The 19,959-nt window shown below is 42.5% G+C and overlaps 1 protein-coding gene across 4 annotated transcripts in view; it reads left to right on the top strand.

Moving 5' to 3' along the window:
* The first annotated feature begins 191 nt into the window (after window positions 1-191).
* Window positions 192-19,959, top strand: part of fbn1 (fibrillin 1) — a 50,256-nt gene continuing 30,488 nt past the window's right edge. For 3 of the 4 annotated variants that reach the window (XM_025055813.1, XM_025055811.1, XM_025055814.1), the window contains exons 1-20: window positions 312-562; window positions 737-995; window positions 2,883-2,965; window positions 4,072-4,170; window positions 4,859-4,954; window positions 5,714-5,809; window positions 11,010-11,207; window positions 12,727-12,852; window positions 14,386-14,511; window positions 15,741-15,893; window positions 15,989-16,240; window positions 16,588-16,740; window positions 16,877-16,996; window positions 17,510-17,635; window positions 17,730-17,852; window positions 17,976-18,098; window positions 18,600-18,752; window positions 19,394-19,447; window positions 19,582-19,707; window positions 19,800-19,925. In XM_025055813.1, the coding sequence (XP_024911581.1) occupies window positions 808-995; window positions 2,883-2,965; window positions 4,072-4,170; window positions 4,859-4,954; window positions 5,714-5,809; window positions 11,010-11,207; window positions 12,727-12,852; window positions 14,386-14,511; window positions 15,741-15,893; window positions 15,989-16,240; window positions 16,588-16,740; window positions 16,877-16,996; window positions 17,510-17,635; window positions 17,730-17,852; window positions 17,976-18,098; window positions 18,600-18,752; window positions 19,394-19,447; window positions 19,582-19,707; window positions 19,800-19,925 (2,521 nt within the window). In that variant the 5' untranslated portion in view covers window positions 312-562; window positions 737-807. The other variant, XM_025055812.1, reaches the window with a different exon arrangement.

The raw sequence follows: 19,959 nt of genomic DNA, 5'->3' as shown, positions 1-19,959 counted from the left end.
CTTCATTTTTTTCTTCCCTCTTGTTTTTCTCTTATTCTGTAAACACGTTATCATCAAGTTCTTCTTCGTGATATACGTATGTCTCGAAGTTAAACACCCCTCGCCCCCTCCTCTCCTCACTTCTGGACTTCCTGCACCATATTGTATTATCGCAGGAGTTAATAGTCCTGGCTTGTGCATTTTTTTGTTTTTGCACGCAGGCTTTTGTATCGCGAGAGCAGCGGAAGAATGGGAGGAAAAAGTTGAGGAGAAAGTTGAGTGCAGCAGGGATGAGGAAGAAGGCTGTGGTGTGAGGCAGAGACGCAGTGAGTGTTGCCTTTGTCATCCTCTGGAATGCATCAGCTCTTCTGACTTCACTGTGCAAAAGTCAACAGGCAGCTCGATGTGGACTTCCACACTTTACAATGCGTATTCATTTATAGCAGATCAGGTTTGAGTTCAGCTTTTTTTGAAGTTGATTTTCCCCCAATTCTCCTTCGCAGTTTTCCTGTGTATCCAGCAGTACCTGAGGCTGAGAGTCAAGTCTGTCCTTCGTCGGCAAATCTCCTGCTCAGGAGACAAGGTAAAATCATCCCCGCTGCACTTCTTCACTCTGTGCCGCGCACATTTCCACCTTAGTATTTTGCGACTTAAAACTTTCTGGAATCGAGTCAAACTCCCATATATCTGAGAGTTTTCCCACTTTGCGCAGCATCTTTTGCGCCTTTTTCTCCAATGCCTCTGACCTGTTTTGCAGCTTTGGCTCCACTGCGGGTACAAAAGCCAACTTTCTGCCTTCCGCTGCCCGCTGGACTTGGACTGTTGGATATGCCGGACTGTCACCGTGAGAAGCGGCCGCTGCAGTTGGCCGTGGCTCTGCTGGCCCTGCTGTGGCTCAGCGCCGCGCCTGCAGGGGCGTCAGAGGAGCTGGATGTCGCCGACAGCGAGGTGGTGACCCGACAACCGGACAGCAAAGCCGGGAGAGCCAAGAGGAGAGGGACCGATGTCCTGAGAGGGTAATGTAACCATCTGTTATTCTGTGAATGCAATCATGAAATACGTCCGTCTGCTTTATATGCACAGAAAATATTAAGGTCTCAAACCCGCGGTCCGCGGGCCACATCTGATATCAATAATAATCTGTTTTTGCTCATGAGGTAACTTTTTAGATTGTACTTTTAATTATTTTTTCCAATTATCAAAATATTTTCACTGGTCTTTAAGAAGGAAAAGAAGAATAAAAAGATTGTATCACTATTGGTAGCAAACCACACTATTTATATTAAACAAAATCAGACACTGATGTGATGTTTTGTTAAAAAAAATAATCATAGTGATTATTTAAAGACTAAGAATGGTAATGCTTTTTAATCCAAGTATTCATTTTTTGTATTTGCAATACTCTATATTGCATGATAATATAATATTGGAATTATTTAGTCGGTTTTAGACAAATATAGACTTCAGATTTGATGTTTAACATAATGCTCATTTTATATGAATTCATACTTATATATTCAATAGTATTCACAGGGAGTTTCATTCACTAACAATTCACTTCTGCACATAGGAAATGTTCTCCATGCTAAATATAACATGGAAGTCCACAGTGATGCTGTCATGCTCATTTTTACCTTCTAAGTGTTTTCAGACAATAATTATTTTTCTGATATGCAGGTTTTAGGTGTACAGTAACTTGTATTACTTTGGAAAATCACCATCAGATTCCATTGACGTAGGGATTGACCTGTCTTATTACTGAGCCAGCTGCAGGTCACGTTGGTGTCCACCAGGGCGTAATGTCCGTTGTGTCACAAATTAGGGCTGTCATTTGCAACAGTTACATCATATTTTATTTAAGAAAAATCTGAAACGGGTTATACAGTGACACTTACCAAACCAACTTCACACTGATGGTGCCACTGGTCACTTTACTGTTGTAGTGGTGCGGCCCACTTCCAGTTCCTATTATTATTATTATTATTCTACCAGGCTGTTGTGATGTTGATTACCTGTTCAAGAACACTAACAGCTGTGTGTGTATGTGTGTGTGTGCGTACACGTGTTTAATACGACAGACTGAGACCCATGAATGACATTGTCTGTGATGGGAAGTTTGGAGCAAAGTTTAGTAATTAAATATTGGCAAGAATATGACATTCCTGCAGACTGCAATAATAAATTACATTCAAACAAAGAAGGCCATTGGTCTGTGTGAGGCTGAGAGACAGAGGGAGAGGGAGAGGGCGAGAGAGAGAGAGTTTTCCTGGCCAAAAACACCACACCCCAGTTGTGGATAAATCACATCTGCAGCTGTACACAGTGGGTCACTGCTGGAAAGGTTTTGTCTGTGCATGTGCATATGTGAATAAAAGTGAGAGGAGTGTGTGAGTGTGAGGGAAGGAAGCGAGAGGAAAGCAAATAAAAAGTAAAGAAAGAACGTCTCTGTCCAATGATGACGGCGAACAGCTGACGGAGGTCACGCAGCCAAACAGCCCGTCGAACGTTCTCCTCAGGCGTTCCTGCTTGACATTTTTGAGTGACTCGATCAGAACATCTGGGTTCAGAGGAGGGGAGTCTCATGGTGACCCACCACCGTGATGTTTAATGTTGAGTGTTTCACACGTTGATGAGGTGCCGTTATTCACCTCGTGGGCCTGTTTGGGCCGACACCGTTAAATATACAGTTTACAGTGAGGCGTGGGTCAGCGCCGGTCCTGTAGGGAAGCCGTCACAACTGTTCTGCTTTTATTAGCTTTGGCTGCGATGAAGTGTTACTCAGAGTAATGCCGAGTCACCGACAGAAGCCCGTGATTATGGTCTGCAGATATGAGTGAACTTGAACTGCAGCGGTTTGAACCCTGACACGCTACATTAACATTTTACTACTGTGTCGTCTCCAGGCCAAATGTATGTGGATCAAGAAACAACGCCTACTGCTGCCCAGGCTGGAAGACTCTGACTGGAGGGAACCAGTGCATCGTTCGTGAGTACCAGCTCCTCAGTTCACGACCGTACACCAGTCATTCACACACTGGTTCCCTGGTTTATCTGATGATCTTATTAACCTTATGAGACATGACCACGAGTTATTGACCGTCTTTGGGAAACCTGAGTTTTTACACCTACTGAACCTTTGTCTTGTTCTGAGACCGTTGAATCACCTAAAAAAGGGTTATTCCTGGGATTTTTCTGAACTACAAACCAGACCTTCTGTTGAGACTCCAAGTAAGTGACTCAAGATAAGATGGAGTGAATTCTCGTGTCTAGGAGAATCCATCTTCATCAAATGAACTATTAGGCTCAGTAAAGTCAAATTCATCCTCATCCCTGATACAGGGGACAAGAAAACGGTGGGAAGTCAAAAACGTGAAGATAAATTGTGACAAACAAATTTTTTTCATGAAAATATTAAATAATTCTAAACTCTTTGTCAGTGGTGTTTCCATTAGAGGATTTGAAAGATGTCGTTGACACCGGGTCACGGCCTATGTCTTTGTCTGGTCTAAGGACTGAAATCCAGTTGCTGGACCCCGACCTGATGGATAGCTGAGGACAGGATACTCGGCCAACAGCTCACTGTGGGAAAGGAAACAGCTAGTATTAAAAGCAGTAACTGGTCACATTTATGGAAACAAAAGTCAAAGGAAAAAATAGCCTGGTGTCCAGGCCAAGCTTTTTTGGACTCTCAAGGTCTTTAGAAGATAGGCCAAGTTAGACATGTTGAAATATGGTGCTGTTGAAATATTGTACTGTAGATGAGAGGTCACTCTAACGGACTCTCAAAAAGCAGATAAGGTTCTGGGCCAAAGTTTTAGGCGGGTGTGCCTCAGTCTGATGGGTGGGCCAGAAATGAGGGCAAAGGGAATGGTGAAATCAAAGGGTTTAGGGTTAGGGTTTATTTTTTAAGTCATTATTTTGTGAGGAGTTAATTCATGAAAATGAATAGATTGAAGACCAAAGCCAACTTTAAACTCTCTAACCACTGGCCTTTATCTTGAATCCATATCCAAAATCTTCCATTCCAGCACTAATGCCTTCTGACCTGGTTTCATCTCACATCTGAAAGATTACATTTTCATGTTTTTACAGCGATTTGCCGGAGTTCCTGTGGAGATGGTTTCTGTTCCAGACCCAACATGTGCACCTGCCCCAATGGCCAGGTTGCCCCGTCTTGTGGCTCCAAGTCAGGTAGTAGTGGTTAGGTTTTCTTCTGGGGAGGGTCTTATAATAAAGAGAGAATTGGATCATATTGAACACATAGTTTGTGGATAGTGGGCTACGACCCAACAGATAAACAAGTTTATAGCATGAATAGTTGTACAACATTCGATGGAGTCTACGGCCTGGTCCACACCCCAGTGTGGATTTTTAAAAAATGAGGAAACAGTGATGGTAAAACAAACAAGTCATTATACACAGGCCATAAGTCTGCAGCTCTGACATACTGTATGTACTCTTCTGTGGAATACAATAATAATAAGATGTTTTCAGTCACATCTGATTTTTTCTTCTTCTCAGTCTAAATGTGTGAAGAAATGAATGTGATTTAAAAAGAAAACCAAACAGAAAAAGTGTTGAAAATGAAAACTTAACTTAAACTTTTCTCGAGATTTCATCAACTGATATATGCTGTAATTAGGTTTTGGCAAATAATGTCGAATCTCTTGGGTTGTTGTGTGTTTATGACTCTGGGTGTATGTGTGTTTTGGAAGCGATCCACAGTCAACATTCCCTCGTTGTTGCTCTCCAGCAGCCCACAACACTCCAACCCAACGTTCTCGTCTGCTCTTTTAAGAATGTTCTATTGGTGGTGGAGGTTTCCCTCGTGCATGTACTGTACGTAGTAAACCTGTGTTTGTGTTCGTTCTGCCCACAGTCCAGAACTGTAATGTTCGTTGTATGAATGGTGGAACCTGCGCTGAGGATAACTGCCTGTGCCAGAAGGGTTACGTTGGAAATCACTGCGGTCAACGTAAGTAAAATATCACAGGAAAAATACTGAATGAAATAATGGTCACCAGAGATCTGACAGATAAACAAAGTCAGAAAAATCCATCATTTCAGACCCACTAATCACCACCTCTACAAGTACACCACCAATCCAGTCAAATTCAACACGTTTAGTCTAAGCCTGGACCAGTAAAGGTTGGTTAGTCTACAGATGAACACCAGAGTGAACCACAGACAAACATCCTGTCGTTCTAGACCGACTCTGGATCAAACATTTACAGTTGAACTGCAGCTAGTTCTTTTACAATACTCATATGCTGCCATGGTTACATGAAACCTTCGTCAGGTCTTCACCTTCATGGATGAGGTGGGCGGAGCCTGCAGTGGCTCATTAGCTTTTAAAGGTAAAGGCACAGAGACTATCCATTCAGAACAGAATGCTGTGGTCAAACCTATGGTTCATGTTTAACCAAAATATTTTATTCAAACATCAAGAACCAATGTCTCCTTTGGCCCAGACTGTGGCCTAATGGTGAGAGGACTGGGCTGGTAACCAGTTACCAGTCCCACCTTGGCCATCTAGGTCAAGCACCGATTCCCCCGTCCCCAGGGCGTTTACAGGGCTGTGTGCCTGTGGCCGCCTCAGTCATGCATGTCATGGTGTTTACACAGACAAAGAGACAAGGAAATATTTTCATTTCAAATTATGTCCATAACCACAGACGTTAGAGGACAGAGTCATGTCATAACTGACGATCATCTGTTGTCCCTCATTTCACAGCGGTGTGTGAAAACGGCTGTCAAAACGGAGGCAGGTGTGTGGCTCCAAACCGATGTGTGTGTCCCTACGGCTTCACCGGCGCCCAGTGTGAACGAGGTAACGGCGGCCGTGCCGCACGGCTCTCTGCTCCTCTCATTCTAACACCGTACTCTGTCTGTACTCTACAGTTAAGGCTCCCACTGCAGCCACAGTGGGTTCCAAAGCCGCATGTTTGAAGCCACTTGTGTGAAAATGTGACTCAATGCAGTGCGGCGGTTGTTTTTGTGAGTGAAAACAATCCCTGCTTAGTCATGCCACGGGCTGGTGGAATCTGGTTTGTTGTGGAACACATGCATGTGAAGCTTGGGCTAAGAAATGACCATTATTTTCCACATCTGCTCTGGTATGGTGCTCTGGGGAATGTAATGTCTTTCTAAATGTGTGCTGTTTGTTAGCTGAAGACCTCCCAACCTCCTGTGGTTGCTCTCTGGCAAAGAAAGAGCAAAGGCTCCAAAATATACAAGCACACGCAAACCCTGAGCTGAGAGTGGCTCTGTGTTTTTGTGTGGGGCTTGTATCTATGCAGTCATGTGTTTTGTAAGTGTGCTGGGGGCCGTCAGTGCCACAGCAGCTAATGTTTGGATTGACATGTGAGCTGTGACTTTAGTCATTTCTCTTTTAACAATACGGCAGATCAGAGGCCAGTGAGTTTTATACCAGTATGAAAATTTAAATATTCAGCTTAAGGACGGCCGTGCTGTGGTAGAGCAGATATATATATATATATATATAGATAGATAGATAGATATATATATATATATTGTGTGTTAACTGGATGAAATTGAGGCTTATATTTAAATTAACATTTTTATCTGAAATATCAGTGTGGCTCCATTACTCTATAAATATATATGTAATATAAGTAATATTGGTGGGAAAGTATTTTGAAAAAATACTAATACTTTTTTTAACCCAGCCAATGTCTTAATGGAATCAGGTCCCAACAAGAACCTTTCAGTCCTGCAGACATTTGTCTTCAGCACCATGTTGCCACACAGTGACTCAGTGACGGGCTGACCGCCGGTCGCACCACTGCCACAGAGACGACTGTAGTCTGGACACAGTCTGCTTATCAACATGCCTGTTGTTGGTCACAAATGAGATTTCACTTGGAATGTGGGAATGTTGCTGCTGATTGCAGGCGGGGTTTGTTTCTCCTCATGAAGAGTCAAGTTTTCAGAGAGGCTAACACTGGATGCGGGTGAAAATCTGGCCTGGAACATGGAAAAACACGAGCTGTCCAGTGAAAAAGTGAAAGCAGACAGAGCACACCAGGAGAGCTGCTCCTTTAACGTCTCACTTACTCTCCCCCTATCAGGCTCTGTTCTAGCCCAGTGCAAACCTCAGTAGATAGATAACCGTGTGTGTGTGTGTGTTCACACGTGAGTGTGTGCTAACGTTGTTTAATCTGGAGGGAAATGGTAAATCTGCTGACAGACCTGGGGAAGTCCCACTCAGATATCAGGCTCCTTTATACTGGCCCGAAAATGCACGCTGAGGCCGAGCGTTTGTCAGAGAATGTTAAGAGTGAGAGCAGGGTGAGGGGGGGGGTGGGGACCAGGATTTTCTGCATATGTACAAACAGTGTTGGACCAAACCCAGGAAACTTGTGTAACCCACTTACCACAGGGCTTCCCACCTGTGTGCACTGATGCAGTTCTTTCTGTTGCGTTCCAACAGAAACGATACTCACTTCAAACCAAGTCACATGAGATGAACGTTTGATTCCAAAAGTAGTGCAGAGACTCGAAAACAACACCAGCGTTTTGTGATCATCACTGGCTAGACTGTCGATGAAGGCTGGGATATTGGCTCATTCTGTGTGTGTGTGTGTGTGTGTGTGTGTGTGTGTGTGCGCGCGCGCGCGCTATTGCTCCCAGATGTACAGGACATGGGTGGATCCCCCAACTGTATGCAGTTCACTGAGAGACAGTGAGATGACGGATGAAATGACACCACTTTCACCCTACAGCTGTCTGCCTCTCCCAGTTTACCTCAGCTGACTGTTGAAAAGTTCTTTGGTCTGAGCTTCGATCCCATTTTTTTTCCCGGAGGTTCTCGTCTCTGTGTTTGTAGCTAATTAGCTGGTTAGTTAGATGGATTACCTGTGGCAGAGTGGCAGTGTTGCTGCCAAAACATGAACCCAAAGAAGTCAGTTTCAAATGTGGCTGTCCACACACTCCCAAGTGACTTCACATTGGCATGGTTGTTAAGCAATTCATCCACTGGGGGGCAGACCTCCACCCCTCTATTGCTGTCGTCCTATTCTGTGCCAAATTCTTTGTCAGTCGTCCGTCCCTCTGATGTTAACATCACGCTTGTGTTGGTAATTGCAAACACATTTGTAAAATGACTCTGCAAACCAATGGTCCTGCACCAGGAACCAAGACAAATTTTTCCACGGACCATCGGCAGGGCACAGTGGGTAACAGTCATGTGCAAAACAAAAAACACAAAATTGTTACATGTATATATAATGTAAATATAATGACTATTTTATATAATGCACCTTTATTCCTATTACTGGTTCATTGAACTTCACATATCACCATCACTCCAATGTCACAAATAGCGTAATGGATATGTCTCGTCGATCCCAGAAGGTTGTGACTGTTTATTACAGACTGACCTTTAGACACAGCCAGACTCACTTGTCTTCATGCTGTTAGCTGCATGCTATGGTTTTCTGTGCCTCGAAATCCCTGTTTTATTACATTTTCACATGAACTAAAATAAGATGTCGTTCCTGGTCCAGGTTTCAGTCTGTCATGTGATCTGTGTCAGGCATGTTTAAGTCGTCAGTAATCCAAGTCCAGATGAACGTCCTGGGCTGAATGGAGGTGGGCATCGTCATCATTGTTGTTCCTCTGCTGTGATGCAGCAGTTGACGTGTCGACGGCTGATTCCTTGACAGTTGAAATGTTAAAGTAACTGCATTCAGTCACAGTACGTCTGAGAGGTCGGCTCTGAGTAGACAAAGAATTAGAAGTATTTGGTCTCCAGTGGAGTCTGAGCAGGAAGGAGCAGCACAGATGACCCAGTTCTGTTTAACACATCGCTGGTGCCGGAGTCGGAGCGAGCGCCCGTGGAGGCTCAAGTCACGTGACGGGTCTTGGGCTGGGCTCCAGTCAACAATAAAAAACACAATATGTTGCTTGTTTGAAACAACTGCACAGTGAGAACAGTCTCCCAGTTCCCCTCTTACTGTCTGCTGTCTGGTGTGAAATGTGGAAATGATTTTTGCCTTTGGATTTCAGCCAGATTCTTTTGGGAGGCTTGCATCCTCCACAGCCCCACACCTCCTCCTCAGCCTCCTCCCCCTCCTCCCCCTCCCATTCCCATCCTCATTTCACCATCGTTCAGTACAACTGGCCTGATAAGATGCAGTGATTTTAAACATTTAACAGGAGAAATCCTGAACAGTGGATATTGATAGATTAGTAGGTCAGTAGTTGTAGATTAGCTGTAATAGTACTAGCAGTAGTAGATTTGCAGATTATTATTGTTGTTGTGGTTATTTTTTATGTTATTGCAATCTCTATTATTAAATTAAATTTAGAATTCTCTATAGTAAAGTTTACCACATCATGTCTGAGGTGAAATATACTGTATATCTAAGAACAATAAGTATAATGATAAAAGCGGTTACATCAACAAGTATATAAATAGTCAAATAAACAGTTAGATAAATAGGCAGTTCCAGCAGATATAACAGTGAATGAAGTTATAGACCCAAACCTCGCCCAATAAGTAAAATAAAAAAATTCCTAAATCCAAATCCTATTTTCAAATCCAGAGACATGATCATGGCTGAAGTACTGTTGTTGGCCAGTGGGATGGTCCATCTGTAGTCAATTTTATTTAAATGAAGGTTTTTGAAGCAGGAAAAACATTGTATTTTGGGGACATTTATAGCTGTTAGAGCAGTTTTGTTATAACAAAGTTGTACAAGATAATGCAACAGTCTGCGGGGCGTTAGCTGTCTTTTGGGGTTTTTTTTGGAAAAGTTGTTGGTGCTGAGTCATAGCTCAAAAAAACTTGAGCTGCATCTCTAAACATCGTGAAAACCTTCATAGAGCTGGTAATAGTCTTAGCTTTGGATTCATCACAGTAAACAAGTTTGACAAATAACAGCAGGTGTCAGTGTTTCTCACCTGTTCTTATTTGTGAAAAGTCAAGAAAAATAAAAGGAAGCAAAAATACATCTTGATAGGTCTATCACAGAGTTGTTTTCAGTTGTATTTCAGTTGTATTATGACTGTTCACGGTGTCTAGTTGTGGTCTACAATAATGTTAATCGGTCTACAGTCCTGAACAGTCATCTGACTGTCGTAGACTAACTGACTGGCCTGCACTCTGGTCCGGTCTGACACAAACAGAGTTCTGACCTGAAGTCGAAGCCTCCACAGAGGTATCCTGGGTGGTGGAGGGCTGTTTCTAAGCTTCAGAGACACGGAAAAGTTTTCTTCCAGTGTGCTTAAATAACATAAAAATAGAATGATAATATGTGTCTGTGACTGTGTATTAGAGCAACAATAAGTTGGGTTGGGATGGACGGTTGAGTTGTTGGATATTCGCTGTGCTTCAGTTAAAAATGTTCAGTCGGATGAATTTTACAAATTAATTCTTGTGGTTATTTTTTCTTCATACTTGAACTTGAAAGTAAAATTTTGAATGTGCGTCTGAATGACTGTGTTTCTAACTGGAGGCCTGACTATCATATTCATGCAGCAGACTGATTTCTCATCCTGCAGTGGCTGCATACTGTTACTGCTGTCTGTTGGTGCCCACACAACTCTGAAAGGTTTTCCAGACAAACTTCCCTGGAGTTTCTCTCTCTCTCTCTCCTTCTCTCTCTCTCTCTCGCTCTCACACACACACACACACACTCTCATGTACAATGCACCTGGGAGCCAGACAGATTAAAATGCCAGGAACAGACAATGCGTTCTTTATGAGATGTGTTACTGTCCCCCTCTGCGCTTCTTTCGTCACCATCAGAGTACGCTACACAGTATAACGACTTGAACTTGTCAAGCAGAATTACATTTGTTCCTTTGGGAGATTCAGTTTCTCAACCTTAATTAGTTTTTCAAAAACATTATCGGGGGAGGGAGAGTTTTCTCTGACAAAACTTCTTGAATCTACAGCGTTGGTTTTTTGGCAGTTTTCTGTGTTTTCTTCTGTTTTTTTTTCTGTACTGGAAAAAGAGAATTTATGTTTTCAAAGAAAAAAAATCGGACTTTTCTCTCCGCAGACTATCGTACTGGACCTTGTTTTGCCTCTGTGAATAACCAGATGTGTCAAGGCCAGCTCTCAGGCATTGCCTGCACCAAGACCATGTGCTGTGCCACAGTGGGACGGGCGTGGGGTCACCCCTGTGAGATGTGTCCAGCACAGCCTCACCCCTGCCGACGAGGTTTCATACCAAATCACCGCACTGGGGCCTGCCAAGGTAAAGTCTGTTTCCCATAATCCTTTTTTGTTTGCCTCTCATCCACACCGTGTAAAGCAGGTGTAGGTAATTTTTTTGACTTGCTGACCACATTGGGTCCTACAATTTGATGATGGGCAGGTCAGGAGCAGATAGAGTCTGTGTGAACTCAGATAAATGACATGTAAAAGTCATGCATGAAAGCCAAAATGCTAAAATACTTTTTAGCCCTTTCTACGACATCACTATGCTGCTGGATTTGTTTGTTGACCGTTCATGAATAGAGTCTACTGTGAACTGAGGCCAAAACATTGTTCCACTTGCTATATGTTCTAATCTTAAAAACAAAGTGATCTCAGTCCCCTGATGTACCCTGCGCCCCACAGTTTGGGTAACACTTATTTAGAGGATTAGTTCTAATTGGGTTAAAGTCCATGTTTATGGAATGTGCATGAAAACCTGCTGTGACGGGCCTGTCACAGTCAGTATCACGGGTCAGTGACAGCACCATGTGGGGGAGAACTTGTTCCTGGCAGTGTGGTGTTCTGTCTGCTGGCTTTTGACGCAGCGACGTCAGAGGCTCTGCGAGGAGAGGTGGGGGTGGGGGAGGAGGGGGACTGGACTCCAGAGCTGCCTGAAAAAAGATGAAGTAATAGAAGGTAAGATTAAAAAAAAAGAATGAATCTAAGAAGGTCTAACGTATAATAAAATCCAAATAAGACTAGCAAGGAAGTACATTTCTGAAAAAACAATAAGACAGATGAAGTTTGTAGCGACTTGAAAGTTTAAGCCACTGAGATGCTGAGGATGGGCCTGGATGTCAGACCCACTATCAAGAAAAATTCACTGGGACAAAAACAGGTTACTCAGTACAGTGCACTACTAAATCAGAATAATCCCAATGATCAACGACAAATTAGAGGTCAACAAAAAATATGGCAACCCAAGCTCACCCCCTCTCTTCCTCTCTCTCTCAATCAAAAGAGAGCAACAGGTGAACACAGGTGCTGGATCCTACTCATGATCATGTGACCACTACCAATAACCAATAATAACGTAAACTAAATCATACTCAGAACAAGTAACACCAAAACCAAAAGAAAATCACATTCATGACTCCAACAAAATTATTAAGTTAAGTTTTGTCACAGTCACTCTCAAACTGTACGTTCACATTTGTTATATTTGGTTTAAAGAGAAGAATTTCTTCTTTTCCACGACTAGGTAGATGCTTTATAATCTGCCGTTCTGGTTTCACCTGCTGTTATTGCGACTAAATCTACTGACTACTAACATGTCATTTAAACATCAAGTAACTGTATTCATTTGAACAAGAGTAGCAGGATGTGTCCCCTGTCCTCCACTGGTGCAGTGTCCTGACTTGAACTTGTGACAGACTGCTGATCTGTGATCAGTTGGCAGAAAAATACGTTTTTATGAAGGTTTATGTGAATGTCTGTGTTTCCTAGATCTCCCTCTGCTCTGTCTGTGAACACGTGCTGTGGTGTTTAATGACACTTTTCACCTTTCATCTCCACAGATGTGGACGAGTGCCAGGCCATCCCTGGCATATGTCAAGGAGGAAACTGTATCAACACAGTGGGATCGTTTGAGTGTAAATGTCCGGCAGGTCACAAGTTCAATGAGATCTCACAGTACTGTGAAGGTGAAAATCCAGCCTTTCATCAGCCTTTTCTGAAGAACTGAGAACTACATCTGATTTAGTCTTAGTCTTAGTCTGCCCCACATGACTTCCTGTTTAGTTTTCATCTTAGAAAGTAAGGGTTTCCCAACGTTTTTAAACCATGGCACATGTATATCATCAGGAAAAACCACATGACACACCACCAGACAATAAGTCTATGTAATGAAATATAATAATCTTCCAGTTTAAATGACCTCATCATTGACTAAAATCTCGGCCTGTTTAGTTGAAGACAATGCTGATATACTGGCAGGAATTGAAGAAAGACACACACAAAGATATTCTTCAACAGCTATTAGTTTTAATAGCTATCTGCTGCCACCTAGCAGAAGAGGATTTAATTGGTCTCCCTGTCATTGATGAACAAAGAAAAACAATTGCAATAAATAAATAATAGTTTTGGGACCAATTAAGTGACATTGGATCATTTTCCACAGCACACCTAATGATCCGTCACGGCACACTAGTGGGCCACGGCACAGTGGTTGGGAATCACTGAGCAAACTTTGCTGGAGATTATAAGTCATTGTAAATACCCCTGGTACAAATCAGCAGGGGTAATAATTTGAGAAAGTCCTTGTTAACAGAAAAGTCAACTTAAAAGCAGGCATCTGTAACTTTACCTCAGTCCCTCAGTGTAATTAAAGCAGCGCTCAGCTCCGTCCCTGTACTTTTGTCTAACACTCCGCTTTGATAGAAAGCAAGACTGTGTTTTCCTGTGTGTGTGCATCAGTGAGAAAATATGAAGGTTTTGAAGACAACAACAACAAGTGAACGACAAACTTGAATCCATGACTCACTAATTAGATCATTCTCCCTTTCATGTGTTTTTGCTGTTAGAATTTAATGTTCTGTGTGTAAACTTTACATTTTAAGGACAGACATAATTCAAACTCTCCTCTGAGTGTGAGCGATGTTTCCATCTTTCTTTTCTTAACTTGTGATAATCTCAGAGATTTACTTGTTTTGCAGATCGCAACCTAAGATTCACCAATAAAATTAGTTTATGACAGAAAGTCCCTCTTTAACCATACTGTCTGGATTAGAAATATTTATTATGCTAGAAAACATAACAGCAGAATGAGAAAGTCTACTTTTGAAAAGACTTTTTAATTTGAAAAATGACAACCAAGACATCTTCTTTTAGTATTATTTCGTCCTGTTTTATTTTTCTTGTGATTGATAATTATCTATTACTGTAACTACATACCAAAATCTGCACTGCATACTGGGTCTCTGTTGTCTTTTTATCTCAAGGTACTTTCCTTTTTTACTTAAATGAGCTACATTATATTGGTACTTTGCTTGTTTCACCTATTGTACTTGTATTTTCTCAACCTTTTTCTGCAACGCCCCCTAGATTCTGATCCTCTTCATCTGGGTTATTGTGTAGTTTTGTACATGGTACCAATGCTACATGGATGGTGATGATGACGGTGATGTTTGATTATTCACTCCAGTCTTCTTCTTCCTTTTCTTCTCTCTTCCTCGTAGATCTGGACGAGTGTTTGAACATCCCAGGCATCTGTGCTGTGGGTGAATGCTCTAACACAGTTGGAAGCTACTTCTGCAAGTGTCCCCAGGGGTACCAGACCTCAGTGGATGGATCCAGATGCATAGGTGAGTCTCCAACTTCTTCAGCAAAACAATTGTGCAGCACTTCTTTTGCTCAGATAGGTAAAATAAAAGATCCAGAAAGAATGGTGCAGCTCTGCTGTTTTTCCATTTTCCACCCATTTTGGTTCTTGCCTTATGTCTGGCACTGAAAGCTGAGACAACTGAAAGCTGTCCAACATTCCAGCTTGTAGAATTTAGGTCAGTAGTCAGTTGCTTGTTTCCATTTCCACAACAATAAGAAACTGCACAGAATATTCATCTCTAACAGTGGACAGGACTTTAGAGAAGTCGACACTCTTCTTCTGCTCCTGTGCCGTTGATTTTATTTTTTTATTCAGACCTGGTTATGCATGAGCCTCTCTTTTAACACACTGTGTTTGCATGAAAAACCAATCCACACACAATAAAACACATGCAGATGCAAACACGGGTTGTGCACCAAAAACTCTTGAAGCAAAAAAGTTTAGTTGGTTTTGACCAATGTTGGAACATGAAAATCCTATTTTAATTTATTTGTTTTGTTACTTAAGTTCTAGTACAACAGTAACGCTGATGCTCACACACTTCAGCCCAGTAGGTGGCAGTAATACAAATAAAATTATTCCCTAACCTTGAAGAAGCTCAACAAGACACACCCAAGACTTTTTGTCAGGCATGAAAGAAAACCCATCTACAGACTGAAAAGTGAATCTGAATACGATGGCGTCACATTAACCTACCTGTCGTGAATGTTGATGAAAAATAAACATTTAGTTCTTTAGCTGCCAAAAGAAAATGTATTCGATTTGGAAAAACTTTGCTTATTATGTTACCACTGCTGTAAGATTTAAACTCTGAGATTAATAAAGGTCTTTATTTAAAGAGATATTTTTAGGACGACTATTGTTGCAGAAAGTGTTTGACATCTTGTTGAACTGGAGAGAAAATCATTGTTAGTGCAGCGTGTGTCGGGCCGTCTGCATGAATATGCTGGAAAAGCTGAGAGTGTGAAACAGGACATGATATATCTGTGTTAATATGGAACCAGGGTGTTAGTCATGACGGCCGGCTGTGCCAGAACTGCAGGATGTGAGAAAAGGTTTACAAGTGAAAAGAAACTGATGACATGGAAACACTTCTCATTTTAGAAATGATGGAAAATCTGAAGCAACAAAAGGGTTTGCTTTGACTTTTGCTCCACGTCCTGTTCCTCACTGCAACAATGTCATGTGATGATGTATCGTATCTCGCAGACGGACGTGTTGGGTACTGCTACGCTAGTGTGCTGAGCGGGCGCTGTGCCAACCAAAACCCACAGCTGATGACCAAGAGGAAGTGCTGCTGTGATGTCGGTCGCTGCTGGTCTGATGCTTCAGCGCCTGAAATGTGCCCGCTCCGTTCAACAGGTGAGGTCACTCCCCATCGCCGAGGTTTATTTCCGTGTTCTCCTGTGTTCCGTGTTTTTTAAACGCAGGACTAACTCTTTACGTTTTTACTTTAGAAGAGTACCAGAGGTTGTGCTTCCAGCTGCCTGATATAATACTAGGTCGCGTCCCAGGGGGTCCCGACCTTCCCGAAATTTACCCTGGTCCATACCCAGGTCAAATTCCAGGACAAATTCCTGGCCAGGGACCAGGAGTGATTCCTGGTCATATTCCCATTCAGGTTCCAGGCCATGTTCCAGGCCAGGTCCCAGGTCAGGTTCCAGGTCAAATCCCAGGAACTGTAATTTGGCCTGGTGGCCCTTCACCAGGTATTTTTGCTCCTCTACACTCTTTACAGGTTTGTGACAAGGGTGGGGTCATTAAGAACAGGTATAGAATTACATATATATATGTTTCCCATTATATTTTTTATTTCTTTAATAGCAATACACCTGTGAATTACTCACAATTATTCCATATGTGTCTAACTAAATCATCAAAAGATGTCAAAAAAAGTTTTATCTGTATATCAGTGTAACAGACAGAGGAACAACAGGTAAATGTCAATGTGTTTTACACCTGTTTTATTTGTGACTAATCCATATGAGTCAAAAGATGTGTTTAGTGAAGATGCTGTGGATTTAAAATATAGGCTCCATCATTTCGTCATCAACAGGTCTTTTTCCCATCCAAACCCAAAATATCACCAACATGTGCCAGGTCTTCCACAACCTGTGCCTGAACGGCAGGTGTGTCCCCACACCAGGTGTTGGATATCGCTGTGAGTGCAACATGGGATTCAGGCTGGATGGACGAGAAGTGTGTACCGGTACGTTTGGTAACCTTACTTAGAGTTGAACCACTCATACTACCCACCGTAGTGTGTGTGTGTGTGTGTGTGTGTGTGTGTGTGTGTGGTAGGAGAGTGTGGTGAAGGTGGTTGAACCTGTCTTTTTCTTCTACAGATGATGACGAGTGTGAGAGGAGCCCCTGTGCTCACGGTGAATGTGTGAACACCCCTGGGTCCTACGTCTGTCATTGTCCTCCTGGGTTCCAGTCCACATCCACCAGGACAGAGTGCAGAGGTCACACTTACACACATGCAGTACATACACATTAGAGCTGTCCCCATATATATATATATATATATATACACACATATATATATACACACATATATACATAAATATATATACATATATATACATGGACTCCCATAAATATGCATCAACTGGGAGGTGTTATATACTGTGGGTGGTGTGTTCTGTGGGTTACCGATCAGCCAACCGAAATTATCTGCCTGGTATTAGCATAATTATCTAATATCTGTAAGAATCATTAGCGTTTTTTTCTCGATAGTAAAAACCTGATAACATAATACCTGGGTTTCATCAAATGACCTGTGCCCTAAAATCAGTTTTGGGGGATAAACACCATTGATGACAGAAAGTGAGCAGAGCTTTTATACCAGGAGAACAATTGAAAATACTGTGCCTTTGTCTCTCTGCTTTCCAGCAAACAGCGTGTTCTTACCAGTGTTGATACTGATACCCATGTCAGTGCATCCCTAATCCAATATAAAACTTTATCTCTCCCAGATCTGGACGAGTGTGTGGCCAACGGACGTATCTGCAACAACGGCCGCTGTGTCAACACCGTGGGGAGTTTTCACTGCGTCTGCAACGCTGGATTTGAAATTTCATCAGATGGAAAAAACTGCCAAGGTTTGTCATTGTCTAGTGATTCACTGGGATGATGTTAAATATCTGAATCTGTAGGCCCTTGTGATATTGATGTGTTGAATGTGTTCATCCACAGACATGGACGAGTGTCTGATCAAGAACATGTGTCTGAACGGACTGTGCATCAACGAGGACGGCAGCTTCAAATGCATCTGTAAACCAGGGTTCCTCCTGGATTCTGGTGGACGCATGTGTGTGGGTATGTAGGACCAGTACATCAATGTATGATGATTCAAGCAGGGCATTTCAACATATCATTAATTATCATTATCGTATTAGATAATATAAAATAATATCCTCATGTCTCTGCACCTGTCTGTAGACATCGATGAGTGTGACACCCCGGGGATGTGTATGAACGGCCACTGTGTCAACACAGAAGGATCTTTTCGCTGTGAATGTATGGCTGGGATGGCCGTGGGCTTGGATGGACGCATGTGTGTTGGTGAGTCAATGGAAGTCATTTGATTTACTTCAAAAAATTCAATTGGTGAAAAACCAACTATTCCAATCAGATTTACATTTTTGACTGACACATTTTTACCATAATTCCTCATGTTCTATTTAATAGTACTCTCACGTACAGTATCTCAGTATTTCAATCATCCAATGGTCAACAGTTGTCCTGCCCTTTGACCCCTGGACTGACAGTCAGAGGGCAGATCATGTCATGCCCTCGTGTTCATCATTCCAGCCAACAGACAGTCCTGTGTGTATTGTTGGAGAACTGCTGTTCTTCAGTCTGGTTGAGATTCCTTAGAATGAGATCAGCTCTACAACATTTGATAAATGCTATACATGTACTCTACGTAACTCTCCCCCCGCCCCCACCCCCAGTCCTGTTGTATATTAGAGCTGCAAGCTTGTGTCTGTTTTCGTTTTTTTTTTCTTTCTCTTCTCACCTCCTCTGTTTTTCCACATATCTGCTCTACTCCTCCTGAATCAGACACACATATGCGCAGTACATGTTATGGTGGATACAAGCGAGGACAGTGTGTCAGGCCTTTGTTTGGAGCTGTGACCAAGTCAGAGTGCTGCTGCGCCAGCACAGAGTACGCCTACGGCGAGCCCTGCCAACCCTGCCCACATCAGAGCTCTGGTAAAGATGTTTGAATCTCTCAACCTTCTTTTCTCTTCTACACACACACACTCACTCTGCGATCAGTTACAGCTCCTGAAGTCGGGGAGGCACCACCGTGTCACCCTGGCCAAGGGAGCTTTCAAAAGGTCCTTTGTCTTGAGTGCCATCAATGTCCTTAAATTCACTGAGTGACAAACCCACAGATGTTCACGAAGCTGCTCTACGTCTCACCTTTCTTCTTCTTCTTCTTCTTTTAAGATTACTTTAATCTAAGAGATTGCTATTGTGGTTTTTAAGTGCCATTAGTGCCCTCCTGTGGAAAAGTGCCAAAGGGAATTATACACCTTGAGTGGACATTAAACATTTTATCCAAACAAAAACATGGGTCCGAGGATTAGACCCTGAGGAACCCCACAGGAATAGAGTGTAATGGAGAAAAAAACAATCCTAGCTTTAAGAACTGTCGTGTAAACATTTAACAGTCACAGCTTTAGGCGCTGCTAATTAAGTATGACACATTTTACCCACAATTCTGACTTGGTCTGATACACATCTAGGCTGAATGTGTTATCATGACATGACACAAACCTCACCACCTGCTCTGATTTCTGTTGTATTTTTGTTTTATCATCTAAACTCTGCTGTTTGTGTTTTGGCAGCTGAGTTCCTGGCACTGTGCCCAAATAGCATTGGAAAAACTGGTGATGGCAGAGGTAATTTTTTTTCAATTTTTACAGAACCAAACTTATCTTTTTTTATTAACTGATAAGTCAGACATTTTTTTATTTATATTTCCTAAAATAATTAAAAACGTAAAAAAACTCTGGTCATGTCTGTGTCTGTTCAGATATTAACGAGTGTGCCCTGGACCCTGACATCTGTCAGAATGGAGTGTGTGAGAACATGCTCAGATCTTACAAATGCTCCTGCAACCAAGGCTTCGAGGTCGACCTGTCGGGCAAAAACTGCATCGGTGAGGGATGAAGACTAACACACGGAAGACGCAGGATTGATAAAAACAAACAAAGTGAGGTGAAGTTTGCTCTGTGTATGTGTCGTTCTCAGACATCGATGAGTGTGTGATGAACCGACTTCTCTGTGATAACGGCCTGTGTCGGAACACGCCCGGCAGTTTCACCTGTCAGTGTCCGAAAGGATTCCAGTTCGACCCGGCGTCTGACATCTGCGAGGGTGAGAGACACACACTCCTGCTGCTGTACTGTTC

The sequence above is a fragment of the Cynoglossus semilaevis genome, chromosome 5 (assembly GCF_000523025.1).
Source record: "Cynoglossus semilaevis isolate Cse_v1.0 chromosome 5, Cse_v1.0, whole genome shotgun sequence".
Classification (NCBI taxonomy): Eukaryota; Metazoa; Chordata; class Actinopteri; order Pleuronectiformes; family Cynoglossidae; genus Cynoglossus; species Cynoglossus semilaevis.
Note: the sequence above shows the minus strand (reverse complement) of the source record. Positions and strands in the feature narration are given on the sequence as shown.